At 42.9% G+C, this 19,430-nt stretch overlaps 3 protein-coding genes across 3 annotated transcripts; 2 read left to right on the forward strand and 1 right to left on the reverse strand.

The window, feature by feature from the left end:
- Nucleotides 1-732: 732 nt before the first annotated feature.
- LOC311268702 (glycerophosphodiester phosphodiesterase 1-like) lies at nucleotides 733-4,992 on the forward strand. Its single transcript, XM_084372490.1, has 6 exons — nucleotides 733-1,211; nucleotides 2,522-2,697; nucleotides 2,868-2,973; nucleotides 3,215-3,307; nucleotides 3,392-3,603; nucleotides 3,881-4,992. Exons 1-6 carry the CDS (start codon nucleotides 951-953, stop codon nucleotides 4,026-4,028), a joined length of 996 nt encoding a protein of 331 aa, XP_084228616.1. The 5' UTR covers nucleotides 733-950; the 3' UTR covers nucleotides 4,029-4,992.
- Nucleotides 4,993-7,041: 2,049 nt separating this feature from the next.
- Nucleotides 7,042-12,394, forward strand: LOC311268031 (MAPK regulated corepressor interacting protein 2-like). Its single transcript, XM_084371364.1, has 5 exons — nucleotides 7,042-7,540; nucleotides 7,636-7,705; nucleotides 8,181-8,320; nucleotides 10,161-10,274; nucleotides 12,000-12,394. Exons 1-5 carry the CDS (start codon nucleotides 7,489-7,491, stop codon nucleotides 12,068-12,070), a joined length of 447 nt encoding a protein of 148 aa, XP_084227490.1. The 5' UTR covers nucleotides 7,042-7,488; the 3' UTR covers nucleotides 12,071-12,394.
- Nucleotides 12,395-12,396: 2 nt separating this feature from the next.
- On the reverse strand, nucleotides 12,397-19,128 carry trap1 (TNF receptor-associated protein 1). Its single transcript, XM_084371363.1, has 18 exons — nucleotides 18,929-19,128; nucleotides 17,705-17,899; nucleotides 17,527-17,609; nucleotides 17,269-17,409; nucleotides 16,465-16,536; nucleotides 16,209-16,369; nucleotides 15,965-16,074; nucleotides 15,788-15,861; nucleotides 15,508-15,663; nucleotides 15,106-15,226; nucleotides 14,957-15,026; nucleotides 14,697-14,844; nucleotides 14,411-14,596; nucleotides 14,189-14,327; nucleotides 13,998-14,083; nucleotides 13,742-13,887; nucleotides 13,566-13,638; nucleotides 12,397-13,428 (listed from the first exon to the last, which is right to left on the reverse strand). The coding sequence occupies exons 1-18, from the start codon at nucleotides 19,047-19,049 to the stop codon at nucleotides 13,327-13,329; spliced, it is 2,184 nt and encodes a 727-aa protein (XP_084227489.1). The 5' UTR covers nucleotides 19,050-19,128; the 3' UTR covers nucleotides 12,397-13,326.
- Between the last annotated feature and the right edge of the window lie 302 nt (nucleotides 19,129-19,430).

Here is a 19,430-nt window from a genome sequence, read left to right on the forward strand (position 1 = left end):
AAATAATGAAAAGAATGTTAAAACCAAAATAGCATTTCTCTCCTAAAACACATCTACAGGCTGCATTTAAACACCTGGCGATATGTAGGAGATTTGTTGTTTTTAATTTTGAATGTTCTGACTGGATGATTTTAATTATTCGGAAGCTATGGAAGCCCATTTCTGCCACTTAAAGAAAAAAAAGAGAAAAAGATAGTCCCATGGTAAGTCATGATAATGAGATCGAAATAATTAGTTCATTTCTTTACTTTCCATCTCATAATTTTGATTCTTTATGTCGTAATTTTGACTTTTTATTTCATATTTTTTTTATTTAACCATTTTACTGTAAATGTCGTCTTTCTCAGAATTTCAACTTTTGATCTCATGACTTTGACTTTTGATTTCATAATGTTGACTTTCTTTCTCAAGATTTTGACTTTTATCTCATAATTTTGACTTTTTTATCTTATAATTTTGACTTTCTATCAAAATTTCAACTTTGGATCTCATAACTTTGACTTTTTAGCTCATAACTTTGACGTTTCATCTCATAATTTTGACCTTTATCTCAGAATTTATGTAATATTTATTACATTTCTGACATAAAGTCCACTTTCTATCTCAAAAGTTCGACTTTATTGTCTCTTAATTTTCACTTATTTATCTCATAATTCTTTTTTTCTCATAATTTCGACTCTATCTCATAATTTTGATGTACCATTGGAAATGTTCTTTCTTTCTTTTTTCTTTATGGCATGAATGACCTTCCATACACTGATCTGACGCTACCTCTCCTCCTTCCTCCCATCCATCCTCTGCACATCACCAAGTGAAACTGCTGCTGCTGATCTGATCCTCCACCATGTAGCACCTGAGTGCTGACAGCAGAGCTCCATCCATGGCATCTCTCTAAACCACGACTCTCTCCTCCTCGGGTCCGATCGTGACACACATATCCTCCGCTCACCATGCTGCAGATCGGGGATGAGGTGGTGTATTTCTCGGCGGTGTTTCTGCTGGTGATGTTGGGGACGAGGAGCGCCACGGCGGCCTCCCTGCTCACCGCATTCCTCTACGTCTTCATGGTGATGTTCCGCTTTCCTTCGGTGCCCGCGGAGCAGGCCGGCCGCGTCCTCCGGCCCAGGGCTCCATCAGACGGCGTGCCGGTGGTGGCGCACCGCGGGGGAGGCCACGACGCTCCGGAGAACACACTGGCGGCGATCAGAGAGGTGACATGCAGACATCACATAACTGTACCAGATGTAATGCACAGCTAAAGTGCTGTCCTATATAGAGATGTATGCTACAGATATATAAGACCCACATTTTTTTTTTTTAAATGGTGCAGAACAGCTTTTAAAGGAAATGTTCCTTTTTTTTTTTTATTTCATGCAGGATTTCCTGTGATAATAATTCTATTGATATAGTTGTGATTCTAGTGATATAGTTTATTGCTGGACCTTTGTATGTCGTGACATCCCAGTTATTTTGCAGTGTAAGCAGAGCACCACAGCCTCTATTGTGGCCGGTTAGATCTGAATCAGATCAGAGGTTCATTGTTCTCTTTGGCCTTGAAAATGAACTATTCATAGTTTTATAGTTTCATGATTATGTCTGATCGCTCACAGACGTGTACATCCTTTCTTTCCCGTCACTGTTTCTATTTTTCACACACTGAAGCTGCTGAGTCAGCAGTGCCTGTACGGTCTCATAACTGTCCCTCATGCATCATCCTGTGCACTAAAAGTCCTCCTGATATTTTCCATGTCCTTCACATGTGGATGGTTTTCTAATCGGTTATTAAAATGTAGTTGTTTGGTTTATAAAATATCACAAGATGGTGAAAAATGTCGACCACGTCCTCTTGTTTTGTCCACAACCAAAACGTATCAAGTTAACAGTTAATATTCACATATAAAATGCTGGAAACACAGAATTTTGACTTTTATTGTTTTAAATAACATCTCCAGAATCATGTTGATGGTACAGTGTTTTGTAACAGGGTGAATGGTGTCTCTGTCTGAGCCACTTGTTCCTGCACTATGTAACTTCAGTGAGAGGGTAGGGTCACAGCGTTGCATACATGTTTTCAACACATAATATTGTTCTGACATCTGACAAACTGTTACAGACCTGGGGTTTGTATTCACGACAGTGGTGTCGCACTCAGAAACTGTGGGGTGCGCCAAATCGCGCTTTTAGTCTGTTAACTTCTGTGTGTCCTAGAAACAACTTAAAGTCTGCCCCATTTTAATGCACTGACTGTCTCTACCCTCTTCATCTTTCATGTTAACACATAGAGTGCTTGCTTTGCATGTGTCTGCAGTGTGGACAACATGCACACCGCCCACAGACATGGAGACTGAAGTATCTCCTCCCTGTAAAATAGTAGCTCTGACTCACTGTGTCGCACTCTCTCATTTACGTGGGCTCATTTTCTTCTGTTGTTCAAACACCTCAAGCCAAAAACCTTTTTTCTGCCTGTCAGTAAATTTCCGTTTTGCAGAGAAAGCTGATGTCTTGTCTTCTCCTGCTCCAGGCCAGTAGGAACGGGGCGACTGGAGTGGAGCTGGACCTCAGTTTCACAGCCGATGGCGTGCCCGTACTGATGCATGATGAGACTCTGGACCGCACCACCAACGGCTCAGGACCAGTCAGCAAAGTGCAGTTTGTCCAGCTTAAGAGGCTGGATGCTGCTGTTCGTCACAGGCTGAAGTATGCTCCCAGTCAAACACTCATGATGTCACAAAGTTTTTGATCTCTCATCATCCTATTTGTTTAAAAATGTCACTTCAGTTTGTCCTCACCAGATTTCAGTGGTGGAAAGTTAAGTTGATTTATGTTAAAGTCAAAGTAAGTTAAAGTTAAGCTTCCTTCATCTGCAGGGACAAGTTCAGTGGAGAGAAGGTCCCGACTCTGCAGGAGGCGGTGGAGGAATGTATCAGACACCAGCTAACCATCTTCTTTGACGTCAAAGATCAACCTGATAAGGTGCTGAACATACTGAACTACAGATCAACTACAGATTCAAAGCCAATCACAGCACGCATTATATAAATTTCGGCAGTTTCAGTCCTCAATAACAGACATGCTCAATGCAGTAGCTCTTTTTGACCTACCTCCTACAAGGCTCTAAAGTAATTAATCAGGTTAATAACATGGTTTGTCATCACATAGTCAAATAATTCTGCTGTTTTCATGAAATACGTTAAAGAGGTTTCCTGTTTTCCAGGCTGCATCGGTGCTTCGTGAGATGTACAAGAAGTTTCCTGTCCTTTACAATTCCAGCATCGTTTCCTCCTTTGAACCCAAAGTCATCTACAAGGTAACAAAAAAGTTTGATTAAACATGACTTGATATGTCAGAACCGCCTCCCTACTCTGACAGTACTCTGTTGTGTGGTCCACAGATGCGTCAGACTGACCCCAACGTGGTCACGGCTCTCATACACCGGCCCTGGAGGCTGAGCCGCTTTGGCGACGGCACGCCTCGTACCCTGTCGACGTGGGGTCAGATGTGGACGTCGGTTCTGGACGTGTTGTTGGACTGGGCCCACCACCACATACTGTGGAAGCTCTGCGGAGTCTCTGCCATCCTCGTGCAGAAAGACTTCATCTCACTGTAGGTGAAATTCAGTCAGTTGCATCGTTACGATGCACGGCCACAAAGCAAAAGTGTGTAATTTACAGGGTTAAAGAGATTATTAACATTTATTTGATCCTTTTCCAGGAAATTACAAACATTTTTTGTAATTTTAACTTCATGGGAACTTAAAGATTGAATAAATTGACACTGTTTCGCTGTGATTAATGCATAGTTTTGTAACCAAAGCCGTCTGTCTGGCTGTGGGTCTTGTTGCTTACCGACTGAGCGTCATTGTATTTTTTCTTCCACTCAGGGACTATGTTCAGTTCTGGGCGGAGCGCGGCGTGGAGGTGGTGGGCTGGACTGTTAACACCGCTGTGGAGAAGGACTACTACCAAAACCTGCTGAAGATCGGCTACATCACCGACAGTCTGCTGGAGGACTGTGATTCTCATTACTGAATGACACATAAGATAATATTTTACAGCTTCTTTATGAACATGTTAGAGGTTAGACTACATTATTATTACTACTTTTCCCAGTTCCTTCTCCTTTCAAATAACAAAACATACTGAAATATGTCGATAAAGTTAATAATTACGCGGGGGGAAGCTAGAAATCTGGTGCTAACTAGCTCTGTAGTCAAACAACTAAAGCTTTATAGAATCACATGTATGATTTACTGTAGAGGTTAGATAACAGAGTTACCTGTAGCTGGCATACAGGTAATGTCCCTTGAAGACTCGACTGTAAACTTCCATGTCCTTATCCTACCACCAGCAGCAATACATCCAACTCTCCTGGACCGGGGATTAGGATTACGCTACCTTAAAGGTCTTTTCTACCTTCTGTGCTGATCTTTCAGAGGCTTGGATGCACCTTTAAAGGGACATCAGTGTGTATAGCTGCAACATTAGGCCACACCGGCAGCATATCAATGCCTGCTATGATATTTATTCAATAACGGACCCCAGAAGATCTCTTGGTAATATTCTACAACTTGAAATGTTTGACTAGATACCAGAAAACCTGTAAGAGCGATTAATAATTCAACTTTTCAGGTATATTTTTCTGTCCATGTTGTCTCCTCACATACTGTAATGAAATAATGCTGCTCAAATCATTTGCCAGACTTCTAATTTTAATTTCACTAGATTGTTTTGCCTGGTCATATTTAAAGATAAGTGACTGAAGAATATCGAGATGACCCTCAAGAAGACAACTATGTCTTATTTAAAGTTAAAGAAAGTTTGTCTTGCATCTCTTTTCTTTCATTCCCTGTAGTCGTTAAACATAAAAGGAGCCAAACTATCAAAATGGCCTGAAATAAATCTTTAGAATGTAAAAATACAGTTTGCAAAACGGATGTAAGTCAACAAGCCTCTTAAGTGGGAAACCCTGAATTAATAAACATTTTTAAACGTATTCGTGAGAGTTTTTGTACTGATTTCTGTTTTTTAAAGGGACGACACTACAGGTTTAACTAATAGATACCACCCTGTAACTTCCCCACTTTGTCACTTACATTAAGACAATTGTTTTTTGTATTACAAGTTTTATGTTTAAATATGGAAATGATGTGTTATCTGGTTAAAATGCATAAGTTTTTCCAAAATTTTTGCTTCATTTTGTTCACATAGTAGAGTCAAAGTTTGGCTGCCAAAAGCCTTAAAATAATCAGCTTTCGCTATGCTTCTAGGAATAAATGTTATATCATCAGGGTATGAATGATATATGAACACACCCCTCTGTTAAAACCTTCAGAATATAGATACGAATAAAGCTGGAAAGTTTGGTGTGTCTGTGTTTCTGAAGTGGAGATTTCTGCATCAGAGTTCAAGAAGAAAATCTCATTTTGTGAAAATGGCCTTTTAAGATATTATATCCAAACATTTTGAAGCAAAGTTTTCTGATATTTTACGTTTAAATGCGCAAATGAGTCCGTCTAATTTATTATGAAATGATATGATGTGTCTCTAGAACAGAAATCTTAACCAACAGGAACACCTACACATGCATTTTGGACGTTTTCTTTCCACTAGTGAGAAATAAGGCTAGGATATCACTACATGATCATCGTGGACAAACAAATTAACAGATAATAGAAGATATTTTTTAATATCATGGTTATCGACAACATCGGCACATCGTGGCACCTCAAGTCTAAAAGAAAACATTGTAATTAAAACAAAAAATCTCAAAATCTTAAAAAGTAACTGGTATTTTCACCTGTTGTGTCTTCTCTTTGCACACTCCCAGTTAGTATATAGTAAAGCTACAGTTGCGATATAAACATGCCTGCGTGCACGTGATTGCATTGTGCACCTGACCTCACCTGTGTGTGCTGTAAACACAGGGACGTTGGGTGGATAGGGGCCACGTGGAGGAGCAGACAAAAGACCCCCATTGAATAAATTCACAGTTGAACTCTTCTTTGTGTAATTGATGTCACATAAATGTAGAGAGGAGGTCAAATAGGTCACGACCCTGTTATTTTAGGTCGCACTTTATTTTAGAGTACACTAATAAGACGTAAAAAGCTGTACTTATATAATATGTTCTTTATTAGAAAATAAAAACCACACTTGTACCCTAAGTTAACTAATGAGATGCAACAAGTTTGATTTTTAGAAATAATGGTGAACAAAACCTTAATTAACAGGATAATTTGTTGCTAGTTACAATAAAACTGTACTGCAACATGAAGTAAAAACCATCTTTACTTCCTACCTGTTGTTACAGTCCAGCTTTCTTGTAGTTAGCAACAAATCTCCCTGTAATAAAGTGAAACTGTGTCAAATAAAGCCCAAATAAATGCATCGTCCTCTGAGCTCTGTTCTTTGTCTGACCATTATTGATATGACTCTACGTTTGTCAAATTACAGCCTGTGTGTTGGTGGTAGGAGTCTAACAGCATCTCATTAATACATTTTGGATCTGATTTGACATTGCATTTGATTTCTGCTCAGATGATCTTGTAAAAGACTGTGTCATAGTGTATAAGGCTGTGCTAACTAGTAATCTGAGTATAATTCAGTGTAATAGTGTCTAAGTACAGTATATATTTCAGCTCTTATGAGGCATTAAATGCAGTTTCTGTTTACAGCATGATTTAAGTGGATTGTATAACTGGTTTTTTTTTTTACTATTATTTCTAGTTTTTTGTCTTTTTTCACATAAAATTCAGCTTGTTACATCTTGTTACTTAGGGTATAACTTTGTTTTTATTGTCTATTAAACAACATATTATTTCCAGTTTTTGCCTGATTTGACATAAAATACGTCTTATTAGTTTACTCAAATAAAACGCGACCTTATTTTCATAAGATGATTATAATTATCATGGTAGAAAGACGTGTGATCGACACTGTGTGGATGTGAGTCCCCCCCTGTGGTGAACGCTCGCTCCAGTCCGGGACACTGTCTCTTTAAAGCGCACAGGGAGGCGTGTTGGGACGTCGAGCAGCGCTGCGCTCTGACGGCGTGCGCACAGTGTGTTATGAATGACAGCCGCTTTTACAGGTTATGTGACATTGTGGCAGCGCAGGACACCTCAGCACCAAAGTGACTTACGTTAACCGGTGGACTCTCGGGACGGTGAGAAGGTTCTCCGGAGGAGATGCGCCCCGGCTGCTGGTTTTACGCGGAGAGGAGGAGCGCGGCGCACGGTGCTGCTCCGTGATCTGTGGAGAGGTTACCCAACAAGCTGGATCTGGACTCGACCGTGCGACTGAAATCCAGCCCGATCAGCTGCGAAAACGACCGATACATTTTACTGTTTTCTTCATACATCGTCAGATTTGTCGGAATGCGTCGAACCTGACGCGCCTTCGCCTTGTGGGCCTGCTCCTCCTCCTCTCTCGTCGCTTCAAAGTGCCAAACTTCCAAATAAAGTTCGCAGGTGACTTCTCCTGCTGCAGGATGTACACAATTACAAAAGGTCCCAGCAAACTGGTCACCCAGAGGCGGACAGGTGAGAATACACACACTCAGAGATCACAGCAGACATTCATCTTGTTGGTTTTTAATCAAGTAAAAGTGAATGTTCCTCTTATTTCTTATTTCCAGGGCCAACTCAGCAGCTTGACAACAAAATAAACGACTTCAAGCACAAACAGACGTCCTGGAGTATGCCTGAGTAAGTGCAGCTTTTGGGGAGAGAATGACAAATCCCCACAGACCCCTCACACTACTACTACTACTACTACTGAGAGTCAGAATTTAAGGCTAATTCTTGCAGAGTCAGACTCTCTTCAGATTGATTGTATTGTGTGTCAGTGTATGGCATGAGTGGACGTCATCAGCTCGAGACAGGCAGCGTTAGTTTGCCCAACAATGCAGACCTTAACGGTTTTGTTGAGGCCGCCTGCTGGGCTGTTTTCACGCCTTCGAAGCAGCCGTGACCTTGTGGGGAGGCGAGGTGGCACATGGTCCTTCATTCAGCTGTTGCAGTCTCAGACTCCTGCACTGGGCTGAGGCCCAAAGACACTTTGAGAAACTTCCTGCTTGGTAGAGCTGCACGATATGGTAAAAACAATGACAAAGAAAAAGCCCCGTCATATTGGGATTATTTTGACAGATAGTTTGTTGTTTCTCCTTCTTCTACCCATCAGCCTCCCTGCACCCAAGATCGTTTTCAACCGACCCAACGGTAAGAAGTACCACAACCCTGCTCCGGCTCTGCCCGCAGACGAGCAGCAGGAGGAGATCTTCACCCCGGCGCACGAGGAAAACGTCAAATTTGTCTACGAGGGTAAGGAAATGAATGAACCGATGGTCTGACTGGGAACGCAAGAGGACTTTCCATCGTCTCCCCCTGCCAGCTGTTTTGTGAATGACATTGTTTCACTATCCAGAGTTTATTTAGAAGCTACAACCTCCACCCCTCCCGGGCCTCACCCACGCAGCTGCTCCGACACTGATAGCCGTGATAGGCACCTGGCAGGGAAGTGCTCTCACGCCCACGTTTTTGCCTTTGTCTAGCCCCCGCCGGCCACCAGAGAGAGCGTGAGCTTTGAGAAAAGAGGCACCGGAGAGCCTGTGACGGGACGGGGGGCTCTGTTGGTGGAACTCACACACAGTGACCCACATTCACAGCCTCGCTCGGGCCCTCTTCTCTACTTTCTGTGCGCTGTCAGTTGGCCGGCATTGAAGCTCAGCCACAGCGGCTCATAAACAACTTGAGTGACCTTGTGGTTGAGTGCTCAAGGACACAAAGACAAGCCCCCACCCACCCCCACCCTCTGCCTTCTCCGTTCAGGGTTGATTCAGTCTCTTTTATACTCCCCTGACATGCTTCCAAACATGATAGAAACAAGCTTACCCATTAGAGTTTTCTGAAAGTCACAGCCTGGAGGCAGCTACCACAGATAAAGTCAGTCCACACACACACACACAGGCTACGTGTGAGCCGTCCACATGCTGCATTATTTGAAATACAGACGTTTGCCAGGAGAGGCCGGCCCTCTGAAGCGGTCGCCCTTGTGGACTTTGCTTGTTTGACCCAGTCGGTGCTGGGTCAAACAAGCAGGTCAGATAAGTATATTTGACTAATTGCACTTCACAATACCAAAGGAGCTTTGGAGCTGGATGTGGCTAGCTGGTTAGCATGCTAACTTCACCAAATATCTCTGCAACACAGCACATACAGTAGATGTCACATCAATAATGTGTTATTTCTTCACATTCTGTTGATCATTTTACTTAATTTTTGAATGTTTTTCAACTAAAATTCTGACGTATTGCACCTTTAATCAGAGGTGTAGTAAAACAAAATTAGGCACACAGTTAGGGCTGCTCGCTGTAGCCGTATTAATCATTACATAAACTGAATGATGGTCTATAAAACATCCCTGATTACTATTTCCTAGAGCCCAAGGCATTGTCTTCAAATGTTTTCTCTTGTCCTCACTAGGAGTGCAACTAAAGATCATTTCATTGTTGATTAATCGTCAGAAAATGGTCAGTGAGTGTTTCCCAAAGCCTGAGATGACAAGCACACACATCTCGCTATGTCTATGACCCAAAGGTATTCAGTTTACTGTCATAGAGGAGTAAAGAAACCTGAAAAAATGAACATTTAAGAAGCTGGAATCAGAATTTTAACTCTTCTTTTTTCTTAAAATGTTACCCAGCCTGAGTAATCTATTATTAAAGTAGTTAGCAATTGATTTAATAGGTGATAACTATTTGTTCAAGCAGTTAATATTTGCAGCTCTAGTCTGCAAATCTCTAATATATTCAATTTACTGTAATATTAAGACATTAAAATCTTTAAACGAACCAAAAATGGTTTATTGATAAATTGGTTTTCAGAACAGTGCACTCGAGAACGTGCATAAAGTCGCATCCTCTGGACTGTCGCGGAAAATCCGACCCAAGTCCTCCACAAAGAAATCCAACAATCGAGAGAGACAGAAGATCTCAGTTCTCAAGTCACGTTACAGTCAACAGTCAGAGCCAATAAAAAAGTATCAATACATGTGAATTGCTACACATTATTACATAGAGCCTGTTTAATCGTTTTAAGTCTTTTTTATAGATGCTTACAAGTATGAGTAGTAGATGTGCTGACAGAGTCGTTGTGTCTTCAGCCTGGCAGGAGGTGATGCAGCAGCAGCAGCAGCAGCAGCAGCAGGAGCAGAGGCCAGAGGAGGCCCAGGGAGCAGTCCCCTATAAAGAAACCACTCCCAGCCCACACATGGACAGTGAGTACTGCTCCTCCTCCTTCCCACAGTCCTCCTCACACTACTCCATCCTACTAAAGCATGCCTTCATGGCATTCATCTTACTTTTAGCATTTTAAGGCTGAACTAGGCAAGATATACATGTAAAATATGTCTGTTTTGAAGTCTAAGCTTCAAGTTTTACTGGATATGTGATTTGGTGTAGATGTTCTTTAGATTTCTGTTTGTAGTCGGGTGAATTTTTATCATTTTTGTTGTTTGGTCTGTAATGATGACAGTCCACAGGCCTGCAACTACTGTAACCTGGACACTGAGGTGTATTGGTTTATAACAGCCAGCCAACCAAGGATTAGTGGACCTGCTCCTGATCCTTCCAGCTGGAAGGTAGCTCGCAGGTGTCACAGGCCAGTCTCTCCTCATAGTCCAAATGAGATGTGCCAACTCTGGTGACACATTTAGAAATACTACTTTAGGATGTATACTTCACTGCCAAATCAACTAAAGTGACTGGAATTTGCCAGCTTAGGTTAAAAAACAAAGCATACAATACATGGCAAGCATGGGTGAAGATGAAGAGGGAGTTTCCATGTGGTCTGTAGTGTTGAGATTTGTATTATTATTATTATTTTTTAATTATTATTATTATTATTATTATTATTATTATTATTATTGTTGTTGTTGTTGTTGTTGTTGTTGTTGTTGTTGTGGTTTGAAAATGCAGATAAGAAGTAAAATCAAACATTAAGCCAACATGATAATCATCAATCATTCTTTTCTTTGCTTTAAAAAAACAGACTGAAAGCTCATTCATCCATTTATTCATTAATAATGTATTTCTTTGTAGTAAGTTATGTACAGGAATGGTAGTAGTAGTAGTAGTAGTAGTAGTAGTAGTAGTAGTAGTAATACATGACTTTTACATCAAACATCTTTGTTTTATGATTTATTTTTGTGGATAAGTTTGCCCACCTTATTTTGAAAGTGTGTACCGGAAGTGGTTATGTGCTTCTCACGTTTGAATGCACGTTAGCTTGACAGATGTAGATGCTGCAGTTCCTCGTTGTGACCGCTAGAGGGCACTCCGAGCTTTCACATTTTGATATCAACACTCAGTTAAACGTGATATTTATGGAGAGATTTTTGGACGGTGCTAGCTAGCATGCTAACATGTCTGCCTTTGGAGTTAATGTGGTCGATGTGAACGTTAATTGCAGGTTCAACGCTCTCCACAACACTAAACTTGTAGTTATCAGCTGTTAATTATTAAATTATCAAAGCTACTGTAACTGTTGTTATTTGTAGTCAACATACTGATGAGTTTGACATTTTAAATTTAACAAATATGATATTAAAAACGAGTGTGATAGCCGCGAATGTAGAAACGCGTTGCAGTTCCTGACTGTGACCACCAGAGGGCAGTGAAGAGTCATGATGGAGAATACACCGTCAATGCTGAAGAGTGCAAAGACACAATACCATTAGATATTCCGGTCAAACCTGTCAAAATAAAAGACTCAAAAAAGACGTACCTCAGCGTGGATGTATTTCAACATGTTACAACTTATTCAGTGTGTGCTGAGCTAATAGCGATAGATTTTTTAAATAAAAACATGATATTTATTTATAATTGTGCACATTCTTGTCTGAAATGTTTGTTTATTGTGTCCTACAGCGATGGCAAAATAGCAATATCTCTCTACAGCCACAGACTTTTAAGTCTTTAAAATTCATCTCTTCTGTTTTCAGCCTTTGTGCCCATAGATCTGGATGAATGGTGGGCCCAGCGTTTCCTAGCCAATATAGACAAGCTCTCCTGACGCCCTGCTGGGATTTGTGGATCTTGACGGACGGTCAGGAGGTGAGACCTGAAGCAGGATGGCTCACAGAGGAGAAGACGCCCGGGCAGGAGGTGCGACGGGTCAAACTGTGATTCACAAGGACTGACAGCGCTGGGACGCTAACATAGAAACCACAGAGAATCACTTCAACTTGAACTCGACAATCCATCCGTCAAAATTCAGTCTGCGACAGACTGGACACTGGAGGAGGACGTCATGATGTTGAGGCTTCCCTCATCTTATTGCCTCTAGCAACAGAGATGTCATGTTTTTTGAAATGCAGTAAAATTGTGTTTTCAAGAAGCTCTGTTTTTGCATCTTTTTAATTGTCACAAGGAGATTGTTTATTGACCTTACTGATAATGCACACAGGACACCAACAGCTCCATAAATAATTGTACAGTATTTTTAGATGCATTTTAGGTTCACTGCTATTTTAATACAAATTAAACCTGTTGAGAATCCATGTTTGACCACTGGCGGTCGACAAGCTACGTTTGCAGCAACAAAATACAAATTGTGAAATGTTGTTTTCCTTCTGACCCACAGCTCGGATATTCAGACTCTTTAAAAAAACTACAACGTACAAATAATAACAGAAGTAGGGGAAAAAAGATGAAAAGGTTTGGAGGGCTCATACAAAAAGAACAGAAAGTGGACGTCTTGTAGTCTGAATAAACCATCATGAGTCTCTTATCACTTCAAAGCTCTAAATCACACTTTAGAATAAAACACCATGTATCTTCAGCTGGTTTTTCACACGGTTTTTCAAGAGGGTTTTTGAAATGTGACTCTAGAAATCCACATTTTTGGCCTGACAAACTACAAATCATACTTTTTCCAGCGTTCCCTCTTTGTCTCTACATTCTTTGTGGTTGGTTGCATCCACATTATCCACATGATGACGACAATGAGCCTTGAAGATTATTATTGTAGTACGAGACAATCAAAACCACCTTTATCAACACCATATGAAACACAGCTGAGCACAGAGCGTAATAAAGACATACAAGTGTTTACAAAGAAGCTTCCAGCAGTTCATCTTCACTCCATCTGAGCTTTTATGTGCTCTCCATGAGGGGGAATAAGGAACTCCAGAGGGGGAAGGAGATGGGATTGAATGGCTTCAGATGAGGCCCGTCGCTCTCCTCAGAAATCTCCACTTTTGTAGTCCACTTCAGGCCACTGTGATCAAAACCATGTCAGTCTGCACTGTTCATGTCTGTGAGGAGCTCTCAGTGCTTCTCCAGAGCTCGAGTCAGCAGGTCGTTCAGGCGGGAAATCATCGGTCGGGGATCGTCGTTCAGGCCTGCTGTGATCATGGCGTTGTCGTAGATCTAAGAAGAAGAAGAAAACACAGATAAGAGAAAAAAAACATGTATAAAAAAAGTCAAATGACATTTTACTTTTAAAGAGAATAACATTAATAACACAAAAAAATAACACAAAACCAATAAAATTTGACCCATGGTACCTGTTCCAGCAGCAGTACAGCCAGGTCAGAGTTTGTGTCCTTCAGTGCATGCATCTTCTTGATCAGATCGTGTCTGTCAGATGGGGGGAAAAAGGTACAACATGGACACTTGTAAATGATTTTCAGTATTAATTCCATCCAGTAAAATCCATCACACAACCCTCTCTCTCTCTAACCCTGCATTGATCTCCAGTGTGGGCTGCAGTATCTGAGCTCTCTCCTCGGCGGTGCGGGCCAGCTGCTGGGTGCGGAGGAAGTGGCGTGCAGCACCCATCTCCAGCACTGTGATCATAGCTGGGTGGGTGTCCAGACGAGGAGTCAGCTGGAGGCCAGATGAGAAGAAAATTTACATTCGAGACATTTATCAGGCCAGTAACATGAGTCATTATTTCAAAAAAATAATTGCAGAATGATTTGAAGTCTTGTCTTTACCTTTATGTTGGTGACTCGGGGACCCAAAGCATTCTTCATCCAGGACATCAGGTCGTCGGCCTGCTCCTGCGTCAGTCGCTCGGAGGCTGCAGAGGAGGAGATATAACAGGAGTCAGGACTACAGACATGTCAGTGAGTGATCCTGCTGCACTGCTCCGGTTTTAACTGGAGATATGAAAGCAGAAGCGGACCTGGCTTGCTGTCCTCAAACTTCTCCTCCTTGTAGTGATCCACCACGATGTCGGTCTCCACGGAGATCATCTTCTTCTTGTCAAACTCCCGCAGGTGGAGGAGGGTCAGCTCATCGAACTGCTCGTAGCAGAACAGCACCTGGAGAGACGCACAGGAGCCGTGTACAGTACATATGTAGGCAAGATTATCACGTCAGTTTCCATCATCGACGCCCGTCTCACCTCCATGTCTTTCTGCTTCATGGCCTCAAAGTAGGGCGAGTGCTCTGCCAGATGGCGGTTGGGGGCGCACAGGTAGTAGATGTTACGTGTGCCGGCCTTCATGCGGGAGCAGTACTCCATCAGATTGGTCTGCTGTCCCGCCGGCAGAGCGGAGGACTCGTACCTCAGCAGTTTCGCAATATCCTCCTGTGCAGAGACAACATGGGGGGTGACATCACATTCGAGTTTTGAGCGTTTACTCTCTTGTTCTTTTTTTTGTAGCTCGTCTCCCTTCAAGAAAAGTCACCTTGACGTCTTGTTCCTGCGTGGTGACGATGCCCTCCCTCATGAAGAGGCTGTAGTCCTCAAAGAACCTGCTGTACTTCTCCGGCTCCTTCTTGCTCTGGTCCAACAGGAAGCGGATTACCCTCTGCTGCAAAACGTCACGGAGCTTCCTGAAGTCAAAGGAGATGGCGCAAAAATGAATCAGTGGATCATTGTTAGAGCACAAGAAGAAACCCGAGAGGGTAAGTATGCCTAAAGATTTAGGTTTTGGCGGTCGTATACCTGATGAGGGCGCTCTCCTGCAGCAGCTCCCTGCTCAGATTTAGCGGGATGTCCTCGCTGTCCACCACACCTGCAGAAATACACTATTTTTAACACTATTTCTTCCTTCAATTGATCAAATCAGAGCAGAGTAAAAACAAGCAGCGGACCTCGGAGGAAGCGCAGCCACTTGGGCAGAATGTCGGTGGCTTTGGTCTGGATCAGGACCTTCCTGCTGTACAGAGCCACACTGGAGCCCATCTCCCTGCTCACGTCAAACATGCTCGGCTTCTGTTGGCGAAAAAACAGTATCCTCAAGAAAACATAGCTACCTGTTTGATTTACTCACAACCACTAAAAATTATTCAGTTAAGGGAGAGAATACATAACGTGATCTTTGTTGTTTAATACAAGAGACAAGTGGAGATGTAATCTTGCTGGTGAGGTTTTGAGGCTCAGGTTCAGCAGTGAAACTCCACTTTAAATAGATTTTGAAGTTTCAACACTGGGTGTGTGTGGATATGAAAACACACTACGCCCAAACCAGAATCACTTGGACCCGAGCTTCTCACCGTTTCAGGGACATAAAAGATGCTCCGGATGTTGAGCGGGGCGTCGGCGCGGTAGTGCAGCATGTAGCGGGGCCTGTCATAGGACTGGGCGACGTAGCGGTAGAACTCCTCGTGCTGCCAGTCACTAATCTCTTTAGGATCCATCATCCACAAGGCCTGATGGGAAACAAGAGGTCAAACAGCAATTAAGAAAGACAAGAACAACAGCAAATCGCACATATGAAAATGCAAAGTATGTATAGATTAAGGCCGAGTGAGCGATAGAATCTGAGAGGCTCACCTGCAGGGTGTTGAGCCTCCGTCCGTTCAGGAAGATGGGGAAGCTGACGAAGTTGCTGTACTTTGTTACGACCTCTGAAAGAGATACAACAGCTTGTAATCGCAGGCAGCGACGCTCTGATGTGTTTTATCACTGCAGTTACAGTTACAGCCACTGAAGCGGCTCCAGCAGGTCTACCTTTGACTCTGTCCTCGGCGGAAAACTCCTTGCAGTCGTCCTTGAGGTGCAGCACGATCTTTGTTCCCTGTTGAACACCGGTGGCTTCAGCGATCTCAAACACTCCAGAGCTGTGGGAGATAACGACAACCATGGTTGTATGCACTCTTTGTTCTGCTGTAGAACGAGATCACACTGAGGACATTTCGCTTTTTCGGACTCCTGATGTTGAAATAAAAGACTCATCCCCATCCCTCCCTCTCACCCGTCTGAGGACCACTTGTATCCGGGTGCACCGGGCTCGGCGGACTGGGAGTAGACGTCAACATGGTCGGCCACCATGAAGGCGGAGTAGAATCCAACTCCGAACTGACCGATGATGGTGCTGCTGGCCTCTGCCTGGTTCTGCAGGGCGTCCAAAAAGGCCTGCGATGAGGGAAGAGACGATTATTATGACAGACATTATAAAAACATGTGTGACATATGTAGATATTGGACACAGTAGCGGAGTATGCAGTCACCTTTGAACCGGAGCGGGCGATAGTCCCCAGGTTGGCCACCAGCTCCTCTTGGTTCATCCCAACTCCTGTGTCCTGTTAAAGTACAGAGAATCCAAGCAAACAAAAAAAAAATCATCATAGTTGTTGTTTAATATTCATCCACCAGGGGGCGGATTATCACAAAAACACCAAGGAACCAGAGTTCACCAGAAGCCCTTTTTTCACTGCAGTAACCTGGTTTTTCATTGCGTTTCCACTGTATTTGATGCCCCAGGACATTTTAAATACATCTAATAAAAAAGGCTGTGCGACAATAAATGACCCGGCGATGCTGATATTAGTCTCTGGTTTGTTACATTTGAAACTTCCTAACTTTGTACTCCAGCTCCCTCTGCATGGCCTCCTCTCCCCCATTAATACTAGTCCGGTCCTGGAAACCTTTGTCCAACAAGTATTTTTTAGTATTTTCTGTGTAATTCTTCTTTTTAAAGTAGTTGTTGGCTGCAGTAAAACGTTGATTACTGTTGTTGTACTTGTTGTGCGTCTTAATGACTAATCACAGCACTGCCTACAACCCCTGACAATATTTGGATCGTGCATTTAGTATCACCTCCTGAACAGGGCCAAAAATGTGCTCCAGAATCTCATCCCCAAATTAGGCAAAGTAAAACAGAAACAAAAGCAGAAGCCATGACACAGGTTACACATAATGCTTTGTTGCTGCAGTGGAAAAGGGCTACCAAGTCGTATTTTTTAACCAAAAGTCAACATCAGGCCGAAACACACACACACACAAAACTCACAACTTCACAGTCACAGGCATACCTGAATGGTGAAGGTGCCCTTGGCAGCATCAGTCTGCAGGTGGATCTCCATTGAAGCCGTTTCACCACCTGCTGTCATCAGTTTGTGGCGCAGTTTTTCCAGAGCATCACTGCCGTTAGAGATCAGCTCCCTGATGAACACCTGGCAGGAAGAGGGAGAGTCAGCAAATCAGCCGATTGAAGACGAAGTAGGGTTAGGGTTAAGAGTGAGAGTTAACAAACTGAAATGTTGGTGTAGGTAAATTGTGGACCCTCATACCTCTTTCTCTGAATACAAGGACCTGGCAACGATGTCCAGCAGTTTCTTCGTCTCAGCCTGAAATTCATGTTTGGCGAAGCTGCCTGCGTGGATGAAGGGTGGAGCATCATTCAGATTATCTTAAATCTACCAAATGATGATGAGCTACGTGCCATCATGTCTGCAGCTGTTACAGCACCTTGTACAGCCTCTGTATCACTGATGATGGTGTGCAGAGGCTCCTCTTCAGGCTCCTTCTCCGCCTCCTTCTCAGGCTCCTTCTCCGCCTCCTGCGTGCTGTAGTAAGACTGCTGGCTGAAGCCGAGGCAGGACCGCTGGGAGCTCCACACCGCGGGCCGACTGCTCCACCTCTGCTGCTGTCCAGCCTGCAAGCCTGATGACAGGAGGAGTCAGCTGGGACTTTTTTGTCTGTTTGGATGCCTTACAGGAAGATTTACTAAACAAGAACCTCTCTGAGGGACACACGACCTTAGTAAATACAGACAAACTAAATAGGACTGTTAAGACAGCAGGAAAGATAACAGGCCTCCAACAGAAGCAGCTAGATGATCCATCATATGTGACAAACCACACCCTCATCTACACTGAGTTTGAGCTGCTCTGTGAAGGGCCATGATGCGAAATTCAGCTGGCGAAGAAAAAGATCTAAAAGGGCTTGTTCATCTCAAATGCAATTTATGTATCCAACCAATTATAGTAAATTTAAATATGACAGTGTAAGCTGATCACTATGGGTATGAATGCACTGACAGCTGTAAAGTAGAGATCTTTGTTTTATTGATGTGATGTGTCTTGTTTTTGTTTATAATCCTGTGGACATGCTTGTGTTTGTTTTCTCCTGGGTGAGACCAGAGACAAATTTCCTGCTCCCGCTGGGCAATGAAGTTATTCTATTCTATTCAAACAACTCTCTCGACATATATATGGTCATGAGTTGTGTTTGCGGATTCATATGAACCACTTTATTTTGGATTTGATGCTGATTTGCTTAAACTTGCTGCCTGATGACTTTGGGTAGATGGTGGTCAACTGACAGGTGGCATCACAGCTCAGCCTGTCTGATTACTACATTAACACATACTTTTGTGAGGAAATGTGATGAACTTGTAATCAGTTATTAAATCATAATAATGGAATATATACATGAAAGATAAAATCACTCTACTCTGACAGTGTCTGATGCAACTTAATGATGTAACAACTGAGTCTTGTGAGGAAAACATTGATTTAAATTCACCTGTAGCTGTCATGCAGTTTCTAAATGAGCTACCGGACTAACACACCAGCCCGCGGTGTTAAACTCCAGGTTGGTATATGAAGCAATCAGCCGCAGCACAGTTTACATATGATCTTGTGGTTGTCAGCTAACCGGCTAGGCTAGCTCAGCTGGCTAGCAGCTTACCTCCAGTGATAGTCCGCGAGATAGTTCGGCTGCTCAGCCCTCTTGCACATGACACTAGCCGCGGGTTGGCCCTCTGAGAGGAACCGAGAGCGAACCGAGCCAGCGAGAGGCAGCGGGACATGTTGACAGACGTGGGGAGACGAGGACAAGACAGGTCGACTGACCGTGGAATACACGCTAAGCGACGGTGGCGCGGGAAGGACCTGCGGACAGCGCCTTGTGATGACGTCGGCAGGGCGTCCATCACACTGCCTGGTCGGTAGGGGATTTTTTTCCGCTGATTGCCAAGTTAAAAGTATGAAAAAGCACGGTTTCATTTTGTTGGTATGTCTTGAAAATACATACAAAATGTGTCTGTAGCAATTTAAACTTATTCTGTTTATTTTCTGGCATTCTTTGTTATTTGACATGGATTAATTGCAGTTCTTACTTTGCCCTACAAGGTCAAACAGTAGTGAGTTTTACTACACTACAAAATCAAACTTAAATGTTTAAAATCAGG

Source organism: Pagrus pagrus (assembly GCF_965226575.1).
Source record: "Pagrus pagrus genome assembly, chromosome: 13".
Lineage (NCBI taxonomy): Eukaryota > Metazoa > Chordata > Actinopteri > Spariformes > Sparidae > Pagrus > Pagrus pagrus.